At 44.2% G+C, this 12649-nt stretch overlaps 1 protein-coding gene across 1 annotated transcript in view; it reads right to left on the bottom strand.

Annotated features, from left to right (window-relative positions):
• GALNT11 (polypeptide N-acetylgalactosaminyltransferase 11) overlaps window positions 1-12649 on the bottom strand; it is a 339938-nt gene that overhangs the window by 13644 nt on the left and 313645 nt on the right. Inside the window, exon 10 of the mRNA XM_078663224.1 lies at window positions 10562-10666. Within this exon, the coding sequence (XP_078519350.1) occupies window positions 10562-10666 (105 nt within the window). The remainder of the gene's footprint in view (window positions 1-10561; window positions 10667-12649) is intronic.

Here is a 12649-nt window from a genome sequence, read left to right as displayed (position 1 = left end):
CATGTAGTCCCCTTCCTCCAGGAGACCCAGGATTTCCTGTAGTGTTACCATACGGAACGATTGTTTCTTTAGGAACACGTTGAGTGCCCTGAGGTCGAGGATCGACCTCCACTTTTTCCCTTTTTTGTGGATTAGGAAGAAGTGGGAGTAGAAACCTTTCCCTTTGTGGGCCTGAGGAACTCTCTCTATCGCTCCCTTTTGGAGCATGGAAGCGATTTCCTGAAGAAGCAACCGTAGGTGCCTGTGGGACCGTTTGCAAGGTGGTGTTGTTGGGGGAATTGAGACGAATTCTAGAGAATGTCCAAATTGAATGAGTTGGAGTACCCACCGATCTGTTGTTATCCTCCGCCAATTGTTTAGGAAGTATGTAAGTTTCCCTCCATGTTTTAAAAAATGCAATGGTGGATGGACTGGCCATCGAAACGAGTCATTGGCGGTTGCCAGCAGGTCTTTTTTGGTTCTTCCCCCTGTAGTTTGACTTGCCGTAGGAAGTCTGACGTCCTTGCTGGGTTTGTCGCGGTTGGTATTGCGTTTTGCTCTGGTTGTACGAATAGGAAGACCTATTCTGGTAGGTGCCCCTATATGAAGATTGTCCTCGTCCTCTGTTTCCACGATAGGACTGGTTCCGGAATTGCAGAGTTCCAAGGGCTTTGGCAGTGTCCGTGTCCTTTTTAATAGTGGTGAGGGCCTCATCAATCTTTTCGCCAAAGAGATGCTGGCCGTCGTAGGGCATATTGAGATTTTTCGTTTGCACTTCCTGGCGGAAAGAGGTGGCCTTGAGCCAGCCTTGTCTTCTTAGTACGGCAGCCCCTGCCAGTTGCCTGAAACCGGTCATGGCGACATCCATTGCGCTGTCGATGAGTTCGGAGGCAGATGTTTGGCCTTCTAAGAGAAGCGAATGAGCCTCCTCCTTTAAATCCTCTGGCAGATTAGATAGATAGGGTGCGATGTCCGCCCAGAGTTGACGATTGTAACGGCACAGAAGTGCTATTGAATTCGCCACTTTCACCGTCATGGCTGACGTGGTGGAGAAACGTTTGCCAATAGTATCCAGTTTTCTGCCTTCCTTGTCAGGTGGCGTCGACAGAGGCGATGCTGGATTACGCACATTTTTCTGTGCCGCTTGGGTTACCACAGAGGCTTGCTTTGGGGTGACCTGTAAGGCATGCTGGCGTCGATGAGGTTGCCTTGTATTTTTTATCGAGCCTGGGCACTACCACTGGGATTGAACCTGGCGTTTGCATTAGTTGTTTGCCTTGTTTCCAGATAAAGTCAATGATGGGGATTGACCTGGTTGTCTTTTTAGTGGGCTCCTTAAAGTCGTAAAGGAAGCATTCAGTCTACTGAGTTTCCATAGACATATGGAATCGTTTGGCAGCCCGCTCTACAAGATTATGGAATCCACCGATGTCTGCGGGTGGTGATTCTGAAGACTGTGGTTCTGGAGAGGCCGGAGATTGTGCAATATAGTCCTGGTCTACATCTGGGTCTGACTCGTCGTCACGGACTTCGCCCTCTTCCTGATCTCTCTCCTCGTCGTCAGACGAGTGAATGTCTTGTGTTGGCTCCTGGTCTTTACTAAGCACCAATGGAGGTGGCTTGTGTCGAGACAAAGGAGTAGGTACCTGTGCAGTTGGAAGGGTAGGCGTAGTGGGTTTCTCCGGAAACCGCTCTTTGTAGTCCTTTATAAGGAATTGCAGGTCTGAGACAATGGATGCTGGTAGGCACACCATTGGTGTAACCTGTGTGTGCACTTGAGAGTGGACTGATTGCTCTATATGTTTCTCCTCTTCCGGCTCCTCATCTGTGCTTTGGCACTTAAGCACCAAGTCTGATGGGCTAGTGGCTTGTGTATATAACTCTTCCTCCGACTCTTCACCTTGTAATAGGCAGGCTGGAGGTAGTTGTTGCACCTTACTGGGCGTAATTGGCCTTTTCGTGATCTTAACGGTGATATGGGATGTCTGAGGCGGGAAGGCATCCATGGCATGCGATAGCAGCTCAGACTCCTTCCATGTCCCTGCGGTCGTCGACGCTTGTGTCGACGGTGCCGTCGTAGAAATTACCTTCGTCGCCGGTAATTTACCGGTCGTCGGCGGTGTCTTCTTCGACGGTGTCCTCGTCGACGCGGCCTTCGTCGACGGCAAGTTCTCCGCCGTCGACGGTTTTCCCGTCGTCGACGGTTTCCCTGTCGTCGACGGAATGCTCCTCGTCGACGAGATAGGCTTCGCCGACGGTATGGTCTTCGTCGACGGTGTCGTCGTCGATCTCGTCGTCGACGGTAGTATCTTCGTCGTCGATGGAGTGACTGGGATGGTCGACGGCACAGGCTTACTCGCCGACGATGAAGGCGTCGTCCTCGTCGTCGAGGAGGTGGCCGACGATGCTGTCGTCGTCAACGTTGAAACAGTTTTTAGCGCTGAGGAGACCATCGACGCTGTCGTCGTCGTCAAGACCAGCGGCTGTTTCCTGGTGACAGGAAGATCCTTGCCAGACACTGAGGTTTTGCCCTCTGAGGACTTTTTAGAAGTCTTCTTAGGAGGGGTGTCTGAGGGGCTAGGGGAAGTAACCCTTGGCCTCTTCAAGGAAAAATGCGAAGTACCAGAAACACTCTCACCTTCTGACACCAGGTCGTCTGTTCTGTTCTTCAGCCTGTTGAGCCAGAGTAGTAGGCGTCCTTCTCGGTCCTTGAGGGTCTTGTTTGAGAAGGTCCTACATATTTTGCAGTCCTTGGCTTGATGTTGAGGGTAGAGGCAATATAAACAGGTTTCATGTTTATCCTCTACATGGAGCCTTTTCTTGCCACAAGAGGAACAGGCTCTAAAGAGACCTTTTTTCTGGCTATCAGCCATAATGATAGAAGTTGAATAAATTCGTTTTTTGAAGTAAGAAGAAAGATTCCTGAGGAGAACTCAGGTGGAGACTCCCTAGCACAACGTGCGGTAGAAAATCTGAGAGACTTGGGCTCCTGACAGGAAGGTTCTAGAAGGAGGTGGTAGCTGATTGGTTGGTTTTCTTTACTTTGGTCCTTTTTACAAAAGGACACGGATAGGCCACCAAGGTGGGACCCTTGGGCCTACTCTGTTTTGGTCCTTTTTACAAAAGGACGTGGATAGGACACTAAGGTGAGATCCTTAGGCCTATTCTTTTCTATGTATGTCTATAGGACATTACTTTTTTATATACCGGAGGCTCCCATCTCGACGATGGGGAATGATTCAGGCATGTGAATCTATGAAAGACACCCAAATACTGGATAATAGTATATAAGTAAGTAAATAGACAACCAACATAAGTACAAGTCAAAATAAGTTTATATTAGGTTGAGACACTCGTGCATGATTTTTCGGTATGCACGCAGCTTAGAGCAACTGCGCAGATCTTTTTGTGGTATTGTATATGATCATAATATCTGGTTACTGCACTGGGTTGTCCAGTCTGATATTTTGTTTACAGTACATGGTCCTGAGAAGTTATGCTTGGTGAGAGAAATCGTTGGGGGGATCTGCTCGTATGGACTATGCTACTAGCATCTCATATCTTAGTGCCATTGTGATTTGTAAAGCAGCACATATACAATGTGGCTAATTGGGACTTGAGTGCTGGACTAGAGTGCAGTCCTCCGAATGGCCATCTTTACGTGTCAGATCACTCCAGGTAGTTCATGTCAGTTCAGCTGGTGATGACTGGTTTAGGGGCTTGTACAGTACTGAGTAATGGATAAGGCCCATAGTGGACAGGTCTTGTCTGAGGATGAGAGAATTTAGCAGGAAAATGTAGGTATTAACCAGCCTGCATGAGCTACAATTGCCTGCACACTGCTGAGTGTTATGGTATTATTGTGGGCCAGAATGGTTAGTTAGGAGTTGACTTTACTATATAATGCCCTGGCTAGCCATATATCAGCCCTCCTTATTTAACCTGTATGAGGGAAATGGAATACGGATTGGCCTGAATAATTTTTGGGAGCTGTAAACTGTGGATTCTCATTGATGCACAGAAGTGTGCTACAGACTAGAAACTGTATACATTGTTGAGGCATTATTGTAGGACAGAAGGAGGCACTGTTGTTTAGAAACAGAACATTTTCCTCCGAAATGGAAGCAAAAGGACAACATGCAGTTTAACTGATAAAACTATATAGCACACAAATAATGTGTGGAAATGTGGTATTAGCAAATATGTATCATTTGAACATCACCAAGTAAAGTGTTTTGATTGTTTTGATCCTATTAACCTCTTCGGCGCTCATGACGAGCTCAGCTCGTCATGAGCAACGGCGCTCCGGTGCTCATGACGAGCTGAGCTCGTCATGACCGCGCCCGTTCCGTGGAACGCTCGCACGCTGGGCTGATTCCCCTGCTGTGCTGAACGTTCCATTGGAACTGGCGCGGTCATGACGAGCCCAGCTCGTCATGAGCACCGGAGCGCCGTGGCTCATGACGAGCTGACCTCGTCATGAGCATGGGGGCGCTGTACGCGCCCCCCAGCACAGTGGGGGAATTGAGCCAGCGGCGAAGGGGTTAACACTCTGTTTCCAGCACACTACTGAATTACAAACAAGAGGTCCATTTGTAGTTTCCTAACTGCTGATATATTTTGAAACATTTGCACCGTTCATTTACAGGTAAATTAAAAGTTGTAGTGTGTTACAAAAAAAAACTGAGAGCTTACAGCCTCTGTTTTCACATGCCCTTTACCACCACAAGACTGACAACTAGTCCACTTTATTATTCTGCCTTTGACTGCACAGTTAGAGAATTTTGTAAACACCAATCCATATGTTAAAGGACTAAGCAGAAATTTGTGAGACGATATAGCCTGACATTTACCCTCAATTCTTTAAGACAGCACTTTTGACAAGCTGAATTCAAAATTTAAAGGCATTTTTATTGCCCATTTAACGTCTCAACTCAAACTCATGATAAGTCTGGGCAGTATGTGTGATGGTTTGCTAGACTTTGTGCACTTGGTCCTGGGCTGGTTGAGCAAGGGTGTAAAGTTCGCACATTTAGGGTGTGCTTGTGGGTGGTGCGGTAGAGGAGATATATGGTGTTCTGTTCATTGTCTCATTCTGTTAGAGGAACATTTTGCCATTATCAGTATCCAATTTTCTGACTTAGAAAGGGTGAAGGCTATAGGTGGCATTTCCGGGATTGATACATATGTCCTACATTGCGTCTCAGTGAATTAAGTACATGGTGGCAGAGGTGGACTTACCGAATTAAAACATGTGACCAAGTGTATAAGCCCCTGTAAATAAATTAAATTCTCTTGGCTTGTCTCAGGTGGGCCTACAGGTAAATCAGAACTTTGGCATCCTGCGCAAAGGGCATTACCCATTGCTGGCTAGAAAGTGAGAGGTGAATTTCTGATGTGCCTCATATGCCCAATTTAAACATTCAGACACCTTATTTCCAAATTGTATAAAGTCTCTCCTACTATACAATCAGTTTGAATGGGAAGGTAAAGTGATTTAACCTTGGGAGATCAGCACAGACACTTCAAGTTATTTTGATATGAAAGATGGTTAAGACATCTGTGTACTAGGCTATGTCTTCAGATCACAATGTGTTTAAGAGGGTTTTCATCAATGACACTTGATGCATACTCACACATCACTGAAGGTTGGACGTCCTCAGATGGAGAGTCAGTAAACCCCTTAAACAAGAGTATCTATTTGAATGGTAATGGCACATCCATGAGTATTGTCCCATTCCATTATGTCCAAAGGATTTAGTGTGCACACTACTAAGGTTAACCGTAATTGTGCAGTTGTGCCGTGCTCCAGGGTATCACTCTCCGAACGGGAGTGTAGTGAATATCAAACTCGGTGCATTCCCATGCAGGTGGGATATGTCCCCCAGGCACTGGTTGTGTAGTCCTTATTATAAAGGTTTCTTTAGTTAATCAAAAGCGTTGTGTAGAAATGAACTCTTTGTCCTTGAAATAAAGTTTTTATTGAAATTGTTACATCACAATTCTTGTGAGTAGGTTTCAATCTTCATACACTTTAACTCCCAGAATGCATTATAATACGTAACTTTTAGTAATCGCAATGCATTTCGGCATGGTTGCCTTCATCAGGGGATATTCTGTAATAATAACGTGATATTTCTATAAGTACCTGGCAGTGCTGGAACTGCAATAATTGCAACAGTGTCCCACCTCAAGCAATCCACTATGTATTGCAGTACCGAGATCGTATTTTATTCTGGTCACTCCAGCCAGAGTCTACCTATCTATAAACTGTTAATTCACCTACTCCTTCATGAGATTTTCCCAAACACTGATGTGCTTAAAAGCCTCCCTATTTGATTTTTTAATTAACCCTATTATTGTGCTCCAAGCTACCCAAACGCTGTCCTAATACATCTACCTTGTCAATCTAGGCCAATTTAAATACTGCTTTTGCAAGTGCACTCCATGTTAGTGCAAATATGCACCAATCCGCTCCCTAAATAGCCCCAAAATATACTATGTGCTGGGCTGTCTCAAAACTTGACCAAGACTTGGCACATAAGGAACTTTAAGCAGTAGCCTACCCATACAAGTAGTCAGAGTGACAGCAGCGTTGGCATGCAGTAGCAGCCACATCACACTGTCAACTATCATTCAGTAGCCTGGTCACATTACACCATCAGGCAGCTCACTAAGACTAAGTAAGCCTTCAGACAGAAGACAAGTCACATCAGCAAAAAAAACTAAAAGTATCCTGGACAGACAGAGAATCATCATATACCAGCCTGATCAAACTATGAATTATCATTCAGCTGCTTGAACACACAGTGTACCGTTTCACAGCAGCCTCGACACAGTGAACCATGAGATAGCATTCTAGACACAGTAAACTTCTGGACATCATCCTGGTCACTCAACCATCCATATGAGAGTAGACTGGCAACACTATTGACCAAATGATTATCAGGAATTCCCAGGCAGAATAAAGCTGGTGGCATGAAAAGCCATGAAAAATCAACTTAAACACACAATGGACATAATGAGGGAGAGCACGTGATCGTGCAGCTCAGGAAAGGTAGATTCATAGCCTGTCCCATGTTTAGGCTTGTTAACATTTTTTACTTTTGCATCCAGTGTGGAATACACCAATTGAATAAACTTTACTCTATATAAACTGTTGAGGCAGTGGTTGGGCATTTCTTAGAGCAAAATGGTTTGCAGTGTTTGCTGCAGCCATGCAAACAAAAGTACTCAGATCCCTGGATCTTCACCAAGATAGCAGTCATAGTTAAGAAACTGACTGGAACTGCAAAATAAAGATCAAGTCACACATCTTTTAAGGCTGACAGAGCTAACTTAACTCGACCAAAGCACTGGCCTTCAGCTTAATAATCTCAGCTGTTTATTTGTGATGAGGACATGGACATACTATTGCAGTGCATGTAAAGAGTAAACAAACTTGCGAGTAGATCGAGGCATAGTTTGAAGGGGAGAAAGAGAGGTGATGGTCCACATAACCACAGCGGCTTGTGTAAGGGTGTAAGCCAATGTATAAGAAATGTTACCTGAGACCAGGGCCACTGAAATTATTCAATTGTCTGACTGCTACGATTTTAGCATAATAAATTTTCTGCATTTGCCACATAATCTATCATCTTCTGCATGTTCTGCAGATTTTGAGCTCAAATGATTCAAAAGTTACTCAAATGCAGCCACGCATAGTTCAGCGCAGTGGAAGGCCCTTTGCAATTGGTGGCTGGCCACCTTTCTGTTGCTTATGGCCTATTTGGGTGTTAGACAGGTAGTAACAAGTTTAAAAATGGTCAAATAATGAAGTAATATTATTACAAAATGGGCTGCATTACGCCAAATAATTTTTCTTGCTGCATAATTTACTCAACCATGCCTCATAATTTGGCACTCCCTGGACACACAATTCTAGTGTCCCTGCTTAAGACAATGAGGACTACACCGTGTTGGTGTCACATGTCATCCGTAAACACTCGCGTACAAGGAAGTACTTGTAAACCAGGAAGCAGCACACACGCAGAGACAGCTGACCGACCGTAGCGTGCACCGACAATTGTGAGACGCGCCGAAAGGATTCCGGGAAGAAAACACTGGGAGCCTTCACCTTGAAATAATAAATTAAAAGGACACCGCTACCAAGTCCCTGCATCCAATTCACTTCTTAGAAGTGCCCACCACACGTGGGCTGAAATGCTCCACATTGAGTTGATTGTTGAGGCTCTTCCAAAGTAAGAGCCATGAGGTCCTGATGAGAACTCCCACCCAATTTGGAGTTCGAAACGCGTAAACCGCTAGTTTGTACGCCATAAGATCTCAAAAAGAGGCATCATTGTTTATAAAAACTACAAATATCAAAAACATTTTTTTCTATGGTTTTGTATATAAGGATTCCTGAATTTTTTCCATGTAAATAGATTCTTGTTTTCTGGTGTGATAGTGACTGTTTGAGTGTGGAATGTGTTGACTGAGTGGGAGCAAATGTTTTGGAATGTATACAGTTGTATTCATTATTCATTGTATAATTTGCTTTTTTTCATGTTGATTGTAGGGATGTAAAAATTGTACAATTGGTATCAAATAATTGACAAATGTATTTTTTGTGATTTAATAAAAATAATTAATTATTCAGACTGAAATAGAAGTCTCGGGACCCATGTTTGGTTTAATTCCAATGTGCTGGGAAAAATAAGCTGAATTAAGGATAACAGTATTGGCAATTTTTAAGTTTAGTATCCGTACGGGTAGGCATTATATGTTAAGATTGCTTAGTCGGGAGAGCTCGCTCCAATGTCCAGAATAGTAAACAAAAGATGTCTGGGAAAGAGATCATCACGGACAAGAAGCCCAAATAATGGACGGTCTGTGAAACTTACGGATGGTTGGTCACCTTACGTGTACCTCATTTATTTTGGAACACTACTTAAAGGCCAGTTTCCAACACAGAGCAGAAGACAAGCCTGACTAAACATACTCCCCAATTAATTTGACTAATTTACACCTCAGTTTTGATGTTTGCCTTACTGGGAGATAAAAATGTGTGAATAGTATACAGTCAACTGAACTATGTAACGGAGTCAAATAAATGCCTTTGACACAAAGTGCAAGCGAAAACAGGAATATGTATTTTCTGGTTCTTAAGAAACAAACCAATGAATCCACAATGCAATAAACGTGTGTCCTTTAACAACAGACCCATTTGATGAGAATCCTCTTCTTAGACATCATTATTTTACCAGTTAGGGGAGTTACCGGGACTGTACGAGGAGCAATATCCAAAATTACTTTCTGGATTTGTAAACAATGACAGAATGGCATTCATCACTGACTAGATATTGCTCCTGCAAAAAATAAAAATATTAAGGAGTTTTGACAAAAGTAATGGTATTACTGCCTGGGTCTGAGGCTTTGTTAATCGTGAAAATATTGCTCCTTTAACTACTTTACTTCCCATTTTTCTAATTTCATCTGGAACAGTGCAGCTTGTTTCCGGTCCAGGGAAGGCATGGCTTGGCAGTTTGGGCTGGACTGTTCCCATGAGGCACAGGGTCAGACTGATTTGCATATGGCCATGTCTGAACTAGGGTGGCGGAGTGAGCTGAAGAATGATGATGGATTAAACCCAAATCAGTTGACTGGGGGTGAGTGCTGGCAATGTTCAACACTCAGTCCATCATGCCATTTGGTTTTGCTTTGTTCGCCCTAAGTTGGCAGGGTAAGCCCAGACGTGGGTCCCTTGCTCACTTTGCCACTGGATTCAAGCTAGCCTGGCTGATTAGCCAGAAACCAGTCCCAGGATGCTTGTTTCCGTTCCAGGGAAGACCTGGCTTGGCAGGTCGGGCTGGACCGTTCCCATGAGGCACAGGGTCAGACTGATTTGCATATAGCCATGTCTGAACTGGGATGGCGAGTGAGCCAAAGAATGATGATGGATTAAACCCAGATCAGTTGACTGGGGGTGAGTGCTTGCAATGTTCAACACTCCGTCCATCATCCCCTTTGGTTTTGCACAGTGCAGCTCTTCCCAGGAGATTGCTTCCAGCTGCCTGCTAGGGACTCCGAAATCCTAACAGAATACCTAGGCAGTTTACTCGTGCTCTGCTCTCCTTTCTACAATGTTAGTGTGTTGTCCCAGTTGAGTGTATCATTTTAGCTGTGAGCTTTCATTAATTTATGCCTTCCCATTTAAATGCTACATGTACCTATTTTGTCAGTATTAATTTAGTTCAGCTGTTGTTAAAGAAAGGCCAGTCCCACCTCTTAAGTATATATATTCTACTCTCCCCAACTTTTTTGAAATCTTAGTCTCAGTTCCATTCTAGCCCCCTCCCTTGCATTACTTTACTAATAAGTCAATTTAGCCTCTTTCTACTGAGTGGTATGCATTCTGTTTTCATACTTTATTTGGAAACAAGAAGATAATACGTGGTGGGTTATGAGTGTTTTATTGATGTAACATTACTGTTCTATTTTTTCATCTCAAACGTTTATTTTAACAACAAATTACATAAATAATGTTCAGGATGATGGAAAAAAATATGAATTTTATTACGAACACATTACATTCACCAACCTGATTAGGATCACTGAAATCACAATCTTTGATTACAACTAGTCCTCCTTTCTGGCTTGGCTGACCTTGGGCAACCAGGCATTTGTGGGTCTGCATGTTGAAGAGCTAGAAAGAAAAAAAATACACGTATCATTAACACATCCACAATAAGGTAGGGTCATTTCAACTACAATGCGATTTATGTTTAGCCTATTCTTCGGATTTGGCCATATAGGCATGCTGGTCTTTCCTAAGGGCCCCTGATCAGTCACTTTCAAAAACAGATTTGATCTTGAAGTCATGCTGTGACCAAACAAAATGGCACCTATAATATATAGCAGAGCTATATAACATAACATAATTTAGATAGATCAGGCTCAGGGACATACCAAATATCCTGCAGTGGTTATCAGAGGTAGGGTTTGTCTGTTCTGTATGGCTTAGCCTGTGCCCTACACTCAGTGCATTTGATGAAATGTATTTAATTGGATAACTATTGTAGCACTTGAATTTCTACAGAGAACAAAATCACGGATGGAAAGAGCATCAATACCTTTGCATACCTCCAATTATTCGTGGCACACACTTGTTAGTGAAGAAGGGAGGGACAATAAGGAGTCCGAGAGAGGCTATGTATCAACCAGAAATACCAAATGTAGGTAACAGCGCCGCGCGAACAGTAGCCGCCGTGCAGGCACCTGAGGTTCTGTCTGGTCGACCTGTAGGGCATAAATCCTTGACTGATCCGCATGTTTATGTTTATCTATTGTGTGGTGCACGTGGTTCACCAACACTTTAGCCAGCATATTGGACTCGTGTCGAGTAGGGAAATGGGTTTATATGAGGCTCGGGACGTTTGCCCTTTTTATGTATGAAGTTAAAGTTGGCAACTCAGAGGTCCTTAAAAAACCCTTTTTTCTCGCTTCATAAAACATCTGCATAAGATGTTCTGTTATCTTTCCCTCAGGCATTAAAAAAAATTCTGTGGGCAACCATTTGAGCCCTGAGTTTTTCCAGAGTACATGTGCTTAATAACCTCTAGAATCTCACGCTTTTCTATTTTCTGACCTAACAGGGCAGCATTTTCACTAGTCAGGACCAGGGTAGGGAGTTCCCGAACAAACACCTCCACTTCCTCTGCGGAGTAGTGTAGTTTAGGCCGGTATAGGCCCTCCAAGTGCACGGCGAATGTCTGTCCCAGACTCCATCATGGTTCCCGGCTCCGTCCTAATGCGTCCCTCCCATCATTGGATTTACTCCTTAAGCGTCAGACAGGCCAACAGTTTGCCCACATTATTGCTGGCCTCGTGGAGTCTGGGTTGTTGCCCTCGGTATAGCATCTGCACTTCATTCTCCATCACCTGTCTATATTCTTCTCTCAGGCGGTCTAGATGATGCAGCAGTTCAGCGCTCCAGTAACTGATAGTCAGCCTCACTTTGGTCCAAACAGTGTTCCAGATCCCACACCATCTTCTCTTTTTCGTATAGTTTGCCTGACATTATGGTGAAAAGGTGCCTCTGGACCCTCTGGGAAGTCTTAAAGGCTTCCCAGAGGGTCACTCATCTGCTCACTGACCCTGTGTTGTCTATAAAGTTGCCATTTGTGACCTGGTCCACCTGAGCCCTCTTGGCGCAGATCCATGGGTCCAGTCTACACTTGGATCTACACAGGCTATAAGCGGAATATAGTGTCATCAGAAGTGGGGAGTGGTCAGATATTCCACATGGGAGAAAGTGTGTGTTCCTATACTTGCCCCCCAGTGGTAATGGCGCAAAGAGATAGTCAAGTTGCGACAGAGAATGTCTGCTAGTTGCCATGTATGAATATTCCCTCTCAGTAAGGTGGGCACAATGCCAGAGGCCCATAAGCCCAAAGGCAGTCAGGAACTGTTGCAATAGTCCGAATTATGGCATGGGGGCTTAGCTTTGGTGAACCTGTCCATGTCCATGTCTTTATTGAGCGCTAGGTTTATGCCCCTCAATGATCAGGATCCCTGCAGAGGCCTGTGTAAACCCCATACCCTTCTCTCTCACAGCACTGATTGTAATTCCAGTGGGAAGTGCATAGACAACACTTCTATCTTTTCCCTGTTCCATTCTCCCATTACA

The sequence above is a fragment of the Lissotriton helveticus genome, chromosome 10 (assembly GCF_964261635.1).
Source record: "Lissotriton helveticus chromosome 10, aLisHel1.1, whole genome shotgun sequence".
NCBI classification, from domain to species: domain Eukaryota; kingdom Metazoa; phylum Chordata; class Amphibia; order Caudata; family Salamandridae; genus Lissotriton; species Lissotriton helveticus.
This window is presented reverse-complemented; position numbering and strand designations above follow the sequence as displayed.